The sequence below is a fragment of the Pelodiscus sinensis genome, chromosome 1, assembly GCF_052426305.1.
Source record: "Pelodiscus sinensis isolate ZL-2025 chromosome 1, ASM5242630v1, whole genome shotgun sequence".
Taxonomy (NCBI): domain Eukaryota; kingdom Metazoa; phylum Chordata; order Testudines; family Trionychidae; genus Pelodiscus; species Pelodiscus sinensis.
Genome location: NC_143052.1, coordinates 82,741,719 through 82,760,014, shown reverse-complemented (window position 1 = coordinate 82,760,014; position 18,296 = coordinate 82,741,719). Strand labels below are relative to the sequence as shown.

The 18,296-nt window shown below is 44.8% G+C and overlaps 1 protein-coding gene across 9 annotated transcripts in view; it reads left to right on the top strand.

The window, feature by feature from the left end:
- The window catches only part of NR2C1 (nuclear receptor subfamily 2 group C member 1), a 114,054-nt gene extending 96,027 nt beyond the window's left edge, over positions 1 to 18,027 (top strand). For all 9 annotated transcript variants that reach the window (XM_075933438.2, XM_075933445.2, XM_075933411.2 and 6 more), the window contains 3 exons: positions 1,902 to 2,039; positions 14,943 to 15,048; positions 16,996 to 18,027. In XM_075933438.2, the coding sequence (XP_075789553.1) occupies positions 1,902 to 2,039; positions 14,943 to 15,048; positions 16,996 to 17,170 (419 nt within the window). In that variant the 3' untranslated portion in view covers positions 17,171 to 18,027. The remainder of the gene's footprint in view (positions 1 to 1,901; positions 2,040 to 14,942; positions 15,049 to 16,995) is intronic.
- Positions 18,028 to 18,296: the final 269 nt, after the last annotated feature.

Below are 18,296 nucleotides of genomic sequence, written 5' to 3'. Positions count from 1 at the left end.
ATTCATCATTGCGCCTCATTTGCATATGTTCTTGCGCAAGAGAGCACAATGTAGATGTAACCTGTGTGTCTCTGTGCAGCTTCCAAAACTTCTAGCTTTACCAGGACAAGTATTACAACATAGTTACCTATTGTCAGTATAGAAATCTCATATTCTAGTGGATTGTACTCCAAGTGGAACCCCCTCTTACACCATGTAATCCAATAAGTAGGGGCCTACCAACTTCACAACTATGCAAAAGACATCACAAACCATGAAATCTGTCCTTTGTGTGCTTTTACCCTACACTATACAGATTTCAAAGAGGAGACCAGTGTTTCTCAAATTGGGGGTCCTGACCCAAAAGGGAGTCTCAGGGGAATCACAAGTTTATTTTAGGAGAGTCACAGTGTTGCTACTCATACTTCTATGCTGACTACAGAGCTGGACAACTGGAGCACGGTAGTTGTAATGTTGGCCGGGTGCCCATCTCTGAAGGCAGCACTCTGCCTGCAGCAGTGCAGAAGTAAGGGTAGTAATACCATACCCATGTCACCCTTACTACTGTACTGCTGCTTCCAGAGCTGGGTGGCTGGAGATTAGCAGCTGCTGACTAAGGGCCCAGCTCTGCAGGAAGTAGCACGGGGGAAGGGTGGCAATACCATATAATGCCATATTTACTGCTGCTGCTGGTCTCTATGTCTTCAGAGCTTGATTTTTGGCCAGCAGCCACCACTCTCCAGCTGCCCAACTCTGAGGCAACTCTACTGCCAGCAGATGTACAGAAGTAAGGGTAGCAATACCACAACCTCCAAACAATAACCTTGTGACATCCCACACACACATACGCAACTTTTTTGGGGGTTACTTCTAAAATTACACCACCACAAAATTTCAGAATTAAATATCTGAAATCATAAAGTTTACCACTTTTAAAATTCCAAGACTGTGGAATTCACCAAAATGGACATAACTCCATCTCCACAAAAGGTGAAAATCTTATGTCAGTGTAGTTAGGACAGATACTGCATCTCTTATATCCGCTTCCTTGTCAGTTTCTGGGCAAGATCTGTGAAATTAACAAGAGTGCTCCTACTGACCTTGAGGTGGTTGGACCCTGCTTCCAGTTGGAAGCCAGGGTGAGATATTCAGGGGACTTCACTCTGTTCCGGGCTAGTAGCCAGGGTGAGAAGCCAGGTGAGCCATGAAATTGACATGGTTGCTTAGTTCCTGGTGGAAGAGGTGGGGGGTTAAGGAGCCAGGACAGGTGGACTTCAGCCATGGGTGGCTTTTCCCCGTTCCTGATGGGGGAAACTCATATCCCTAAATGGAGCAAGATTCTCTATCCAGATCTTGAATGCTTTGTGTGTCTTCACCTAGCAGCTTGGTGTGGATTCCTAAAAATTGACTCATCTGACTTTTTAAAAGTGAAAAATAACCATTCTACTATCCAAGAACCATTTCCCAATGCAGTCAAGTATTTAAAATGCTAGTTTAGGAATACAGCTAAGACAGGCCTGGGACATATCCTCTTATAGATGTTGATTCTAATACATTCATGTCCTAAAATGGAAGAAGTGCTCTTTAATAGATTTGCTACTGCTAACACTTCTGTGATGAGTGAGTATGGCACATGACGTATGGAGTACATCTGCAGAGGCATGATACATTCAGGGAATTCCTTTTACTCATATGTCGTCTTCCCCATTCCACCTCTGATCATTGGACTCTTTAGTAGGATTATTAGACTAATCATGAAGGGTGGGTGGGTATGTAAATAAATAAACATATGTATTAATTGGCTTGTAGTTTTTCCTTTAAAAAAAGAATATGGATTCATATTACCAGCTGTATGAATCATTTAGAAATCAGGCACACATTTATCCAGAAAAGTCATTCTGCAATTTTTTGTACTGATCTAGATAAGCTGTCTACAGATAGAGGAAAGCTAGTGATGGAACATATCTTCAAGCTGCAAGAGTTCTGTAACAGTATGGTTAAGCTTTGCCTCGATGGGTATGAATATGCTTATTTGAAAGCAATTGTCCTCTTCAGTCCTGGTATGTAATTATTTTTAATACTAAAATTTTGTTCTTTTTCTGCGACAATTGGGATCTGAGTATTTATATTGCATTTAAAAGTTCTCTTTTCCAAAATCCAAGCTTTCAGCTAAGGTGTGGGGGGAGAGTGATTTTTCTATGTACGTTCATGCATTTCTGACACTTTAGTTCTATAGCTGCAAGAAATTTGTGAACCTGTTTTTATTTTAATTAGGGGATAAGTTGAAATCTTAAGGTTGTCCTCCATCTTCCAGTCTAACAAAGATTCCAACTACACTGAGAATTTTAGACATTTCTCCCAAAGTTGCTATAGCACCAATGCAGGTTAGCAATTGCTAGCAATGCTAGAAGTGATTAGGCAGACATACCACAAATGTTTTTTTACCATTATTTTCTCTGATTCTGCTCCTTAAGAATCAGTTGGAGGCGGGGAGAGACTGGAAGACGGGAAGACTTAGGAACCCGCTCCCCTGGCTGTTGGGGGGTGATATCAGATAAGTAGGTGGGGGAGCAGGCAGGACTAGGAGATTGGGACAGAAAGCCTTTGGAGGAGGGATATTGAGAGAGGATTTGGAGCTATAAAGATCAGATGAGGAGTTATGAATAGGAGGCGAGGTGCAAAGGTGCAAAGCCAAGCATTCAAAAGTTAGAAAATGCCAGAACCATTGTTGCCTGTGTGACTTTGATTCAGCTGCCTGTTTCTTATGCATTATGACAGTCTAATCCCGTGGTCACCAACCAGTAGATCGTGAGCTACCGGTAGATCTCAGGGGCTCTAAGAGTAGCTCTTGAGCCCTCTCTGAACTGCGCACCTGCGCAGTACATTTACATTAGATTTCCTCATTTGAGGAGCAGCTACTCACTGAGCAACAACACAGGTGAGTAGCTGCGAGGAATGGTGGGAGCTGGGAGGTTGGGAGGGCTGAAACACCCCAGCCAGCTGACTGTGGCTTTCACAGCTGGAGCTAGGCGCAGCCTCCCTGGGCTGAGCGCAGGGCAGCCAGGCTGGAGGGAAGAGAAGCAGCTGCCCAGCCAGCTGGCCATGGCGCTCAGCCAGCGTGCACCATGCTCCACGCTCCACGTGGGCTGGCGCAGAGGAGGGGCTGCCTGGCCTGCTGGCTGTGGCGTTCAGCTCAGAGGAGGCTTTCCTCCGTGGCTGGTGTAGGGAACTCCCTGCCCCCAATCTTGTTCCCTCTCCTCTGCCCCAAACTTGTCCCCCGCCCTCCTGGCCCCCTGTTCCCTCTCCCTTGCCCCCCTGACCCCGCTGCAGAAACCTGCCCCTCCCCCCCGGCAGAAACTTGTCCCCCGGCACCCTGCCCCCCCTGCAGAAACCAGTTCCTTCTGGCACCCTGTCTCATACTACAGAAACCTGTCCCCCTGCTCCCCTCTGCAGAAACCTGTCCCCCCCAGCACCCTGTCCCCTGCTGCAGAAACCTGTCCTGGCACCCTGCCCCCTCTTCCCTGCCCCCACTGGCATCCTGTTCCCTGCTCCAGAACCCACTAGCACTCCTCCCCAGTACTGTATCTCCTGCTCCCAAATGACTTTTCTATGGGTCAGTGACCCCTGACTCAAGGCAGGTTCCCTGCCATTCTCATAAATAAAGACAATGCAGAAACTTTTTGTGTTTAACATAGTATTCTATTTAAAAATGAAGCCTGGCCAACAAACCCCCAATTGGGGCCAAGCCCCCATCTGGCCACAACCACTCCTACACTCCCCCTTCCTTAGACCCTAGATCTGAGCCTATCAAACACTGGAACCTCATGCCCTCAGCCCCTCACATACCCCAACCCAAATTCCTGCACCCTCACATCCACAAGCCTGTGGCTTGCTTAGTATCCCAACACTGCCCAGCCTGGAGCCCCCTCCCCGAGCCAATGTCCCCTTCTCCACCTCCTCCTGCATCCAGATTTCCTCCCAGAGCTTGTACCTCTCACCCTTTCCCACACCCAAATCCCTCATTCCCACCCCAGAGCCTACACATCCTGTCTCAACACAGCAAGGGTCCAGCTAGACTGCAGGAGTTTTTCAGGATTCTGGAGATATCCCAGAAAAACTCTTCTGTATCCAGGGTTGCGTTTGTTCTTCCGCTTTTTTAGTGGAAGAGCAAACAGGCTCTTTTGGTCACCCCTATATTCCTCTTTTCCAAAAGAAGGTTTTTTTTTCTGACATTTGGTCCAATGTAGACAGGCCAAATGTTGGAAAAACCTCTTCCTAAAGAATAATAATAATAAAAAAAATAAGCAGCAGTATAAGGATTGGGGATAGCAAGTGATGGAGAGGAGGAGAATAGAGAGGGCGGGGCTTCAAGGAAGGGGCGGGGCAGTAGATCTTGGCTTGGTCTGTCATTTAAAAAGTGATCTTGGGTGTAAAAAGTTTGGAGACCACTGGTCTAATCATATGATCACATATGATTATTTCCACAGGACTCCTTCCCATTCAGTGCACAGGGTGGACCTGCTATGGGAATGATTTGATGTTATACATAAAGGAGGCTGTTGTCTGTACAACTCCTGCCTCATTTGTTGTGGAAGTTGGAAGGGGTGCAGTGAATAAAGCAGGGAAAGCAGGGATAGAGAGGATAGTTTCATGGTTAAGGATGTTGAATGCTATCTTAGAGAATGAGCTTATATCCCTGCCTCTGCTCCAGTGTGATGGCAGGCATGTCGCTTAACCAAACTTTTCATTGTTTATCACTAATTACGTGTTCCTTATTTACTGAAGGCCCAAAATGAAACCAAGGGCCCTGATTTGTGGAAATACTGATCACTCTCAGCTGCCACAGAAGTCAGCAGAAGGTGTTATTTGAATAAGGTCTTTGAAGGTGTTCTGCTATATAATGCATTGAAAAATCAGGCCCTAAGTACATCAAATGGGCATTCAAAATTAGTGGATAATTCTGACCTTAATAATTCTGTTCCTCAGTTCCCCATGTGCAAAATGGGAGAGGGGTAATACCACTCTCTAATCTTGAAGGGAGGTTATGAAATTAAATTAATGTTTGTGAAATACTCAGATATTAGTGATTAGAAACACAGAAAACTTAATGAAGAAATAAATAATACTATGTTCAAAGCCAGGATTTGAATAGTGTGCAGTAAATAATTGGGAAGGGGGCGAGGGGAAGCAGCACACATTGAAAAAAGTAAGATAAAATATTGAGTATCATGGTCTATCACAGGGGTTCCCAAACTTTTTGACACGGGGACCGGTAAATCCATTCATGAACTTTTGGAGGACCGGTAATATTCATTTGCATATTTGCATATTCATTAATCAAATGATTGATATTCAAATAAGTTGTTTCTGGCCCCAAAGCCCCCAGTGTCAGCTTTAGCAAAGCTTTTGATATGGTCACCCACAATATTCTTGCCATCAAGTTAAAGAATATGGATTGGGTAAATGGAGTGTAAGATGGACAGAAAACTGGTTAGACCAGGGTTTCCCAAACTTTTTACTTTAGTTGGAACCCTTTTTTTTTCAGTACTGTTTTTTGCATCCTAAAAATATAAACACATAAAAAACAAACTGAGAAAATACCAGACATATAACACGTCTGATATTTTCTCATTAGGTACATTTTATTATTACTAGATGTATCAGTTTGTAGTTTCGAATTGCCTGGCTGCTAAATGTGCTCAGGCTGCATGAGTGTGTCTACCATCCAGCCAGTTCGCAACTACTCAAGGGGATGGGGGTCAGGGACACAATAGAATCCCCAGGCCGGACTCACTCATGCTTTCCGGGCGGGGGGGGAGCGCCCCGAAATCTACATATGACGGGGTCAGTCCCGCTCCTCCCCCCGCTGTGCCTCTGATCCAGCCCTGCTTCCGGCTGCCGCTTTTCGCCCCCCCCCGCCCCCCCCACACATCTTCCCAGGCCAGCTCCCTACCCCTAACCTCGCGACCCCTAGGAGTCCTGCTTCTGCTGGCCCCCCAGTCTCTCCTGGCCAGCTCCGATGCCCCAGGCAAGCCTTGCTTCCGGCAGCAGCTTCTCCCCTACTCCTCCTCCCGATCTCCTGGCCAGCTCTTCTTCCGCTGGCTGCCCCCCACCCCAAATCTCCAAAGCCCACCCCGATTCCCATGTCTAGTGCTGCTTCCAGTGGCCGGCTCCCCTCCTCCTCCTTCTCCCCCCCCTCCCCCCCCCAAAGCTACGCCTCTGCCGGGAGCCGGAACATTAGGCTGCAGGTTATGCCCAGGCCAGCCAAGGGCTTGGCATACCCGGTGCCACACAGGCACTCGGGGAGCCCGGAACACCCTGGCAACTACACTGAGGCCTGGTATTTTTTTCCTGCGGCCCGGTACCGGGCTGTGGCCCATAGTTTAGGAAACGCTGGTCTATCATATTTACTGTTTGACGCATGTGGACCCTGTGAATGTAATGTGTGATCATGTAACACTGTGATTAAACACTGTCTCGTGCTACATATACACCCAAGGACCAAATTAACCTTAATTCTGGCTTTCCTAACTTTTGAGCACTTGACTTTGCTACCTTACCATTTTTTAATGTAGTCTTTTGTGTGTAATTTGATTTACACAAAGATATGATCTCTTGACCCCAAGATTTTCATCCATTGTTTACAGATCCAAAGATTTATAATAAAAAAGAAAACAACAAAAATTGCTATAAGGAAACATGATCTGCCAGGTATTTTTCTGTATTTAGAGCAGTTTTTTACTCAGGGGTATTTGCTGAGCAAGTCTGCTATCTATTCATTTGTCTTATAAATCTTATAAAAGCAACAATAACAAATATGTCGTCTTATTGCTCTACCTTTCCTGAAACTGATATCCAATAGTGGTGAATTTTAAAAAGTCACTAAATCACCTTGGTACCACTCTGTCAGTAGTATCATTTTAGCATCTATGCTAATAGCATAATAATTTGTATCCTATGCATGTTATTTCAGTAGATTGTGAACCTTGAGGAATAGAAGGCAACTGCTGTGTAGCCTTTACTATGTGTGCTGTATCCATGGACAATAAAAATATAGCGGTTATATCTGTTTCATACAGCACTTCATTATATATTGTTTAAACACTGGGAATTAATCATTCATCACTTGGACTGGAAAATGTTCTAGTTTCATGTTAAGGTTTTTTCCATTGTCTTCAGCCTAACGCATTCAACACCAGGGGTGGGTAATAATTTTTTATGTGGGGGCAGCACTCCCAAGATTTTAGGAAGCGGTTGAGGGCCGCTCTCTTTCATTATATTAATGGTGTGGGGTCTGGGATCGAGGTTGGGTGCAGAAGGGAGCTTGGGGTAAGGGATTGGGGTGCAGGAGAAGGTCTGATTTTGGGTTAGAGGCAGTGGTGACCTAGGACAGGGGACTGGAGTGCAGGGTTTTGGGATGTGGCCTACGGTAGGAGGGGATTGTGATCTTGGGCAGGAGATTGGGGTGCCAGATAAGGGAGGGGTATATGAGTGCAAGAGGGTGGTAAAAGGTTTGGACATATGGAGTAGTGGGCCAGAGGGTTGGGAAGGAAGCGGCTGGGGTGCCAGAGGCAGGCTCTGGCCAGAAGACTTACCAGCCAGCAGTCCAACAAGCCTGCCTACCGAGCTAAAGGTTTCTGCCTGCCTGACCATGTGCTTGAGTGCGTAACTGAGCAGGAGGAGAGGAGGGTTGTGCTTTGTGGCTGCCTGTTGTTCAAACAGGCAGTTCCCATTGTCTAATTTCTGGCTAGAAACTGGACAGTGGGATTATGCTGGAGCAGGAGCAGCATCTGAATCTTCCCCCCATTTCTTCCAGGCTCATAAAGAGAAAGTACCCCACAGCTGCATTTCTGAGCAGTGTGTGGGGCTGCAGGGCAACCAGAGGAGCCTGTCCGGGGCTCTCCACTGCCACTGCGGGCTGGATCAGGTGACTTGGTGGGCTGGATGCAGCCTGCTGGCTGTATTTTGCCCAGGCCTGCCCAACACTAGGTACACACATGAATGAGAACTGGAATACCGAGTTCAGCAGCAAGAACTAGGAAACGAACAGGAAGTAATAAGCAGGAAGGCCCCTCACTAACTGCCTACATACACCATGATACTATGCCTCTACATTCATCATGACATTACTTAAACAGAATCCCAGTGTGTAGAAGTCACATGCCTCAGCATGGAAGCTTTTCAAACAGCAGATGGCAATTATGGGATGCGCAGTTTCCTAAAGCCCAAAGCTCCTTCGGCTGTAGAAATAAATTACCCTCTCCCTTCAACTTCCACAATCTGCCATCCAGAACAATGACAGACACAAATTCTTCTTTTATCTAATCTTATACATGCACATCTAGTTGTAAATAGTTTAATTGTTTGTGTTAGGTTTAAGCTAAAAGGTTTGACAGGCTTTTTTTTACTTGTTAGTTTTTATATATATATTAGGTGTCTTGGGTCTAGCTCACAATGGAATGCCCATCTGAAAGAATGGGATTTTAAAGAGATTCCTCTTACCTCACAAAGTGCAGTGCTTGAGGTAGACATGAAAAGGTTCCAAAATACCATAAGACTCCATTTTAGAATCTGCTATTACAAAACTTTGATAGTGCAAGAGTATGATAGACCTTCCAGCTTCATCTACACTGCCAGTTTTTTCAGCAGAAAATATGCTTATGAGGGACTCATTAGCAGAGCTTGACAAACCGTGACTAAATCTACTCACCAGCCCCGCACTGCGCATGCACAAGACCTGCATTGCGCATGCACACACCGCTGGTGAACAGGGTGACTGGCTGAAATCTCACCCCGGGCGAGTAGATTCACTGATCTGTCGAGCCCTGCTCATTAGCATAAGTCGTGATCTCATTAGCATATTTCCTGCCGTTTCTTCTTGTGCAAAACCCTGTTTTGCGCAAAAACAACCCAATTCACAGTGCTTCTTTTTGCACAAAAAGAAACGGCAGGAAATATGCTGATGAAATCGTGACTTATGCTAATGAGTCGCTCATTAGCATATTTTCTAATGGCAGTGTAGACAAAGCCTCCCAGACACAAGTAATGTGGACAATAAGCCTTCCTTAGTGCTAATGCTTACCATAAAATCCCAGGCTCATGAAACACATTCCTTCAGCTAAAGACCCGAATTCTTCTGATGAAGCCAAAGAAGGTACATATTGTGCCGTGTTCATTCTAAAAAAACTATACTGTGAGAGAAAGATGTACTCTGGTGAGGATTCTGTGGTGCATGTGCTGCAGGTTGCCATATGGAACAGCAATCATTGGATCCAGGGTTCCTGCCCTTTTCAGTATTAGTGCTATAGATTTCCTGGAACTGAGAAAACTGGTGTTTTTCCAGTCTGCTGCAGCTCTGCCTCTAAGTGAACATAATTTCAACCATACATGTAATGCATCCTTTGGAGCTTTTGGTTCTGGGGCTGTATGATGATATGATGATGGAAGATGAACATTGTCTCCTCTCTCTCCTCCCCAAAGAAGCCTTCTGCAAAGAAGGTGCAAGGCTCCTAGCAAATCTAGAGCTAGTGTAGTGTCATTGTAACGTGGGCACATAGGGTACGTCTACACTACAGGCTTATTTCAAAATAAGCTCTTCCTGAAGAAATTCTCAGAAATAGCTTATTTCACAATGGCATGTCTATTCTACAGGGAAGCATCAAAATTAGTCTGAGGCAAGGTCCCCTATTGTGGATGCACTTACCTCAGTTTAGAGCCCCAGGAGGCAATGTGGAGTAATTACTTTGAATCTCCCTGGGTTGGTGCTATTTTGAAATAGGCGTTATTTCTCGTGGAATGAGGTTTACAAATGTTGGAATAAGCCGTCCGTTATTTCAATAATGGAATTGCTGTGTTATTTTGGAATAATGGCCATTTTTCCAAAATAATGCTGCTGTGTAGACACACCCATAGAGACCAAATTGCTAGACTTTTGGCCAGATAGGATGTTTTGTTCTGGTCAAGAACTGTTAATTGGACCCAAAACAAGGAATTCCTTGATTTATACCAGAAAGACTAGGGGGTTTCCAGAAATTCTCTGGTGGCTTCTCTTGATATCATGGACACAATAACCAGCTCTTTGGCTATGATTGAAGAGTAGCTGTAGTGTTGAAGAGATTTTTTTGGACTCAGGAATGGTGGTACCAGCAAACAGACACAATTTGGGAAGCTCTTTTGTCTTTAGAAGTGAGAAAAGGTGTTATTTTCTGCCTCAGTAATTTCAGCTACTGGTGGCATTGCATGTAAGCAGCAAGTTTGAAGATGTGACTGAGAACCTTGAGTGAATTTTGGGTAACCCAGTTCTCATCCTTCTTTCTCTTCCCCATAGGTTTGCCAGGTGTCTGGTATTGACCCGGACAGTCCGGTATTTTCGCCTCCTGTCCGGTGTAAAAAAAAAAAACCTGAAAATACCGGACACCTAAAATGTCCGGTATTTTCTGGCTCTCCCCTCCCCTGCCAGGCAAAAATACTAGACACCAGGAAACCCTATGACATACTCAACAACGAGGCTCAGGCCCCTCTTTCCCCCCAGATGCTCCCCTATCCCTCCGCTTACCTGTTTCCACGGGCTGTAACAGAAAAACAAAATGGCCGCCAGCAAAAAAAAAGCCGCCTCTTAAAGGGGCCATGCTGATTTTTTTCCCCCTCCCTCAACAACTTTGGTCTCCCCTTTTTTTTCCTTAACAGAAGATTTTCCCCTTTTTTTTGGAGGGGGAGTGTTCGGTATTTTTTGTTAAACCATCTGGCAACCCTACTTCCCCAGTCTTGTAGGATTCTTTGTTCTAATATTTATAGGTATGATAGGCCATTTCCTCATGCAGTTAAGTCCTAAAGATCAGTGAAAGGGGTCCTTCTGGTTTTTTTTTTATCCCTCTATTGAAAAAATAGTAGTAGAAAAGGACATGTTGGAAACAGAAGTCACTCTGAGAGAAAAGTGTCAGAAAGAAAGAAGTTTCAAAAGTGAAGGCCTACCCCTATTCTGAGCTTCTTATATTGAACAGATACTGAAGGAAAGTAAAATTGCCTGTTTCCTCTAGGGAGCAAATCCTTGCTTTAGAACTTCCAGACTGATTTGTATCCTTGATATTTAATATGATTGCTTCTACATATAGATAAGACCCATGAGAAGTACCTGATGAGAGGTGTGCCAGTCACAACTAATATGAAGTATTGCCCTCATGTTTTCATCAAGTGCTTGATGGTATCTGCAACTTATGTGATTCATCAAAGTCTTCCTCAGGGCACAACTGGCTCATAAGAGCCTCGTTTTACAAAGCAATAGTTCATGTCAAGTGGTAGACTTGCTTCTCTATCCAAAAATTATTCATTCACCCACTCTGTGTTGATGTATCTTGTGCTTACACAGCAACAAAGTGATACAAAAATCCATCAAGGCCTTTACTTGGCATCATGACTGCTAGGTTTTAGCACAGGATGTTTTGTCCATGTCTGAAGAGATCAAGCGATTGGGAGTCTGGAAAACATTTCACTAAGAAGTCTAAATTGTCGAGTGGAATAGGTTTTAAAAGTTTGTTCAAATGTCAAAGCCTTGCCACAGTTTCCTGTGTTTCCAGTTATTTCTCCTGACACTTGTGTGTCATAAGTGTCTCTGGTAGTCTTAATCCAATCAAATTGTGTAGTTGATATTTCTGTGCCTTCAGTGTCTCTGAGCTAACTGACCTAGTGGGATGGCAGCTTCAGTGGGAATGTATTACAGTGTGCCCTTATCTGAAATGTGTGTGGCAGCTATATGGAATTCAGTTCTTCCATTCACAAATGGCTTTTCTTTCCACATGGTATCAAGAATACACAGTAGTATCAGCAGGGTAGTGCTTTAGTTATTGGTAAACTAGCAGAATTCCTCGGCCTGCTTTTTAGGGAGTTCATTACTAGCTAACCACCTGTCATTGGGCTCTGAAAGTAATGTCATGAAGAGAAAAAAATAATTTATTTCCAGCAGTAACTTGCTTTCAAAACATGTTGCCTCTACACAACCACACTTGACCTTCCCTTGTGCACCTTACTTTGGAACCATGCTTTATATATGGTATATGGAGTTAAGAAATTGAGGGATTGTTAGACAGGACAGGATGTTTATATAACTGATCTATAAAATACTGGGTTTGAGGGAATCGTAAAACCTTCCAAATGAATCTAAACCCAATGGCATCTGATTACGTGTCTCAGGTTCAGGCTGAGTATAAAAACAACTTGATCTTTAAAAAAAAAAGTTAAAATACAATGAGTGACCCTGTAGTACCTTAGGGTATGTCTACACTACAAAGTTAATTCGAACTAACGGACGTTAGTTCGAATTAACTTTGATAGGCGCTACACTAGTGCTCCGCTAGTTCGAACTTAATTCGAACTAGCGGAGCGCTTAGTTCGAACTAGGTAAACCTCATTGTACGAGGACTAAGCCTAGTTCGAACTTACTAGTTCGAATTAAGGGGTGTGTAGCCCCTTAATTCGAACTAGTGAGAGGCTAGCCCTCCCCAGCTTTCCCTGGTGGCCACTCTGGCCAACACCAGGGAAACTCTATTGCCCCCCTCCTGGCCCTGGCCCCCTTAAAGGGGCACGGGCTGGCTACAATGCCCGTGCCAGGTGCAAGCCTGCCAGCACCCAGCCAGCAGACCCTGCACCTGGCACGGCTCGAGCCAGCCACCCGATGCCCCCCAGCCCTCCCCCTCTTCCCGGGACCAGGCTGGCGACTCCCGGGAGCTTGCCCAGGACCGCAAGAGGCGGGCACCCGCCTGGTCCAGTGCAGACATCATGGACCTCGTCCACGACCTCCGCACTAGGCACAGGAAAGCGGCCGTCTAGGGCAAGAGAGCTGCCAGCCTGGCCACCCAGGAGCAGGTTTGCATGAAAATCAAGGTGGTCCACTGAGACCCCCGACCCTGAGCCCTGATCTTAGAATGGCCGTACTGGGTCAGACCAAAGGTCCATCTAGCCCAGTAGCCTGTCTGCCGACAGCGGCCAACCCTAGGGACCCTGGAGGGGATGGACCAAAGACAGTGACCAAGCCATTTGTCTCGTGCCATCCCTCTCCAGCCTTCCACAAACCTTGGGCAGGGACACCACTCCTACCCCCTGGCTAATACCACTCCATGGACCCAACCTCCATGAATTGATCTCACTTCTCTTTAAACTCTGTTCTAGTTCTAGCCTTCACAGCCTCCTGCAGCAAGGAGTTCCACAGGTTGACTATTTGCTTTGTGAAGAAGAACTTTCTGTTATTAGTTTGAAGCCTGCTACCCATTCCTTTCCTTTGGTGTCCTCTAGTCCTTTTATTATGGGAACTAATGCAGAACTTTTCTGTGTGCACCCTCTCTACCCCACTCGTGCTTTTATAGACCTCTATCATATCCCCCCTCAGTCTCCTCTTTTCTAAGCTGAAAAGTCTCAGTCTCTTTAGCCTCTCTTCATATGGGACCTGTTCCAAACCTCTCATCATTGTAGTTGCCCTCCCCTCTCCCACCCTCTCTCTTCCCCTCTCCCACCTCCTTTTCCCAGTCTCCCCCAGTTTTGTTCAATAAAGAGAGATTCTATTTTTGAAAACAATTGTCCTTTATTTTGTACATCAGGAAGGGGGGCTAGGGAGGGGTAAGTGGAAGGAGGTGAGGGAGGAATGGGGTACGAGCCCCCGATGGGGAGGACTGGGCTGGCTCTGCAGGCTTCTGGGGGTGGAACCTCTCCTGCAGCCCCCCAATTGCCCCTTCTCCCCAGATGGCAGCCTGCGGCAAGTGCAGCCGGTCTGATGGCCGAGTGCTGTGATGTGCCCAGTGTGGGTCCTCCAGGCAATCCAAGCCAGGACTGCTTTGCAAGTGGGGCACCCCTGAGAACTGTCTGTCCAGGGTGGGGGTCGGGTCCCTTTAAGCACAGCTCTCAGCTAGCCTGAGACAGCAGCTCCACGCTCTAAGTTCTACTCTGATGCCCTGCCGGCACTGCTTCCGGCCATCCTTAACCTCTGTTCAGGGTCCACTCAATGTGGACATGCTAGTTCGAATTAGCAAAACGCTAATTCGAACTAGTTTTTAGGTCTAGCTGTGCTAATTCGAATTATATTAGTTCGAATTAACTAATTCGAACTAAGTTAGTTCAAATTAGCGCCGTAGTGTAGACATACCCCTTGAGATTAACAAAAAAAAATTGATTCGCTTAATTCATGTCTGATCACCTCTTTCTGTCAGTGAGGACAGAGCAGTGGTAAAATGCGTGCACTACTCATGCTGGCTAATGTCGCCTCTCGCTCCACAGCACACACTGCACAGTAAGACAACAGTGGGTGACAGGAGCAGGGTGGGTAGCCCTACTGACTATATAGGCAGGAAATAGCTGCATACAAATTACAGGCACAGGGTAAGGGGGTGCAGGAAACCTCCTGCATGCCATGCTAATACAACAAGGCATCAACACTGATTCAGGTTTAGGGGGAAACCAGCTACCCTTCATGTGTGTAGAGTTGAATTAGAATGGCTAGTTGACTTGAGAGGAATTGGTCTTCAGGAGGGGGAGTGGGTCTGAGTAGATAATTAGCTCTGTTAGTTCCTGAGAAGAAGTAAAGTAAACCGAGTCTGGTGTGGCAGACTCCATGTAGTGTTTAAGTGCACAACTAACCAATGAATTGTCAACATATTAGAATAATGTTATGTTCTTTATCAATGCAGAAATAAGACTAGATCAAATGTGAATAAGATTATGTAAATAATTTTATATATGGCAAGAACTGCATTTGCTTGGATTCCTAGAGCAGTTTAATATATTTATCTGAGCAACTCAAATAGATCTCCAACATTTAAGAAAAGAATCCTAATAAGAGGAGATGACCAACCTCAAAATTGTCAGAAAACCAGACATTGCTACAGTAGCAAAAGAATTAATAGGATGACTGTACCAGATGGGCTTTGTTTTTGTTTTGTGCATCTTATCCAGAACAGGTATAACAATATACATTGTTTCAGATCATCCGGGTCTAGAAAATGTGATACAGATTGAAAAGTTTCAAGAAAAGGCTTACATGGAATTTCAAGACTATGTAACAAAAGCATATCCAGATGATACCTACAGGTACGTAAACTATATACATTACATGCTTGATTTATCTTTTTTTTCCCTTCAGAGTGTCCATTACCTTAATTTGTGAAGTAGTTTGTTTTAAGAAATGTGAGAATCAATTATGTGAAAAGTGTTGACAAACTTTAATCCCACTTTTAGTCACTGTATGTATAAAATAACTTGCTGCAGTTTACATGTAAAAGTTAAACTTTATGCAGTTGTATCTAATTTTTTTTAATCGTACATACCTGTCACTTTGAAACCAGATCTTCCATTTGTTTTCTTTTGCTTGCTGCAGTTCCCTCAAACCATCAATTTTTAAACGAGTTGTACCACCTGCATATATTGAAATGCCTATTAAAATCTTTGTGCTACTGTCACATATATGGCTGGTTATGAATTAAATACTGGCTTAATTTAAAACGTGATCAGTCTTTCATGCCTATAAAAACAATACTAGACTTCCTAAGAACTGGGTTTTTATTGAACCATGATCAAAAATGTATTCCTTTATGTCAGGGGTTCCCAAACTTTTTGACACGGGGACCAGTAAATCCATTCATGAGCTTTTGGAGGACCGGTAACAGTCATTTGCATATTCGCATATTCATTAAGCAGCTGATGGATATTCAACTAATTTGTTTCTGGTCCTCCCAAAGCCCCCAGTGTAAGCTTTAGCAAAGCTTTTGATACGGTCACCCACAATATTCTTGCCAGCAAGTTAAGGGAATATGGATTATATAAGTAGACTGTAAGATGAATAGAAAGCTGGCTAGACCAGGGTTTCCCAAACTTTTTACTTTAGTTGGAACCCGTTTTTTTTTTCAATACTGTTTTTTGCAGCCCAAAAATATAAGCACATATAAAAAAGGAATTAAAAATGAATAAATGTTCAGTGTTTCACCCAGCTGCATCCTCCGCCCAGCCTGGGCCAGGGCTTGGGGGGGCCCGGTGCCACATGGGCACTCCAAGAGGCGGGAGCAGGAGCAGATTGGGGGTAGGGTATCTGGCTAGGTGGGAAGGTGCAAGGAGGGGTAGGGTTGCCAGGTGTCCAGTTTTGTACCGGACAGTGCGGTATTTGAGGGTTCTGTCTGGGAAACAAATTGAGAAAATACCGGACATATAAAATGTCCAGTATTTTCTAATTAGGTAAGTTTTATTATTATTAGATGTATCAGTCCGTAGCTGTGAACTGCCTGGCTGGTAGATGTGCTCATGCTGTGTGAGTGTGTCTACCAGCCAGGCACTTCGCAACTACTCGAGGGAGAGTATGGGTGGGAGAGGGCAAAATGGAATCCCTGGGGCCGGACTCACTCGTATGTCCGGGTCAGTACTCTTCCCACTGGCTGATTCACTTCCCTCCCTTCCCCCCCTACTTCTCCTCCCAATCTCCCCTGGCCAGCCCTGCTGCCCCCGTCCAGCCGTGCTTCCGGTGGCTGGTTCTCCCGTCCTTCTCCTCATGATCTCCCCTGGCCAGCCCACTGCCCCTGGCCAGCCCTGCTTCAGGCGTCTGGTTCTCCAGTCCTCCTCCTCCCAATCTCCCCCGGCCAGCCGCCCCAGCTAGCCCTGCTTCTGCTGCCTGCCCCGATCTCCGCCCACTGCCCCCAGTACTGCTTCCACCGGCCGGCCACCCACCCGCCTGCCCCGATCTCTGCCGGACAGCCCCGCTGCCCCCAACTCTTCTTCCGCCAGCCAGCTGGCCGCCCCCAATCTCCGCCAGACAGCCCCGCTGCCCCCAACTCTGCTTCCCGGCGGCCGGTTTCCCCCACACACGCACCTCTTCCCAGCCCATCCCGCCCCGCTCCCCTCCCGGCAGCCACGCTGTACCAGGCTATGGCCCATAGTTTGGGAAATGCTGCTTTATCTGTTTTTTCTTACTCATAACTATGGAGAACATCAAAAGGAAGCCTTGCTTTGCCTATTAAGGTGTCATGCTCTTTTGCCAAACCTGTTTTTCAGGCTGTCTAGGCTGCTTCTCCGATTGCCTGCTCTCAGACTGATGAGTGCTAACATCACAGAAGAGTTGTTCTTTGCAGGACTGATTGGAAATGTTCAGATTGACAGCATCATTCCATATATCCTAAGAATGGAGACGGCAGACTATAACTCTCAGATCATTGGTCATTCTGTGTAAATGTGGAAAACATGGATTCTATACCAAGGTGATGTACATCACCAAGGCAGTCATGGCATACTGTCTCCAAGAGATAGCAAATAAGCCTTCCCCAGCAACTTTTAAAAATTCAAAGAAGGCTAAAAGTCCTCCTTTCTAGTACATTTGGGAAATGCTTCAGTGTGTCCTGAAGGATGCAGGATGATTTCCTTTTTTCACCTGGTTTTCAAGGACTTGTAAATTATCTGGCATTTAATGAAAATCAAGAATTATCCATCTTATTTTTGTAGATAGATGAACCTGGAATATTGTTTATGAAACCCAAAATGAATAGGAAAATAAAGACTGCGGAAGAAGAGCATTGACTGAACTAAGGTGTCACTACTTAATTTTAGGGAAAAAATAAATTAACTTTCTACTCTGAGTTGTGTTTTCAGTGTTTTGCTATAATTCATTCTCATTGATTTTTATGGAACATGAAGGTCAAAAATCCTAAAAAGGCAAAAAGATTTCAATTGAAATGAGACCATTGTAATTGAATTCATTTTTTCTTTCAGCTACTTTGAAAAGAGCTGAAATTCTTGTTTTATAAAGCAGTTGGTACCATACAAAAGACAGGGAAATCAAAGAAAGCATGCACATTTATATATATATATATATATATATATATATATATATATATATATATATATATATATATATATATTCTGTTAATACCTCAATGCAGCTGATCATAGTGAATCTCTATTATTGGCAATGAGATTAATGCTATTCTGGATGTGGAGGAGTTAATATGTCCTAGTGTTGTATATTGGTAGTTACCAGCTATTTGTATTATGCATTGGGAAACTGAGTAGAATAAACTATTTTCCAAAATAGTTTATTACTCTATCAGATTTCTTTTGTATTTTTCTAACTAATTAAGTTTTTAGTACTGATTGAGTCTAGAGCACGGGTTGTTTTATGACTGATGGGCCATCAGTCTTCTATTTATAATAACCTGAGGCCCCATAATTGGAGTTCTTCTGTTCTCTCCAACACATTCCTTCCCTCCGTTTATTCAAGAATAAATAGTTTTCCCTTCTCGTAATATAAATCCATGCTTCTGATCAGGAGCTGGAAGAGGGGGGGCTGGGTTTTCTTAGTG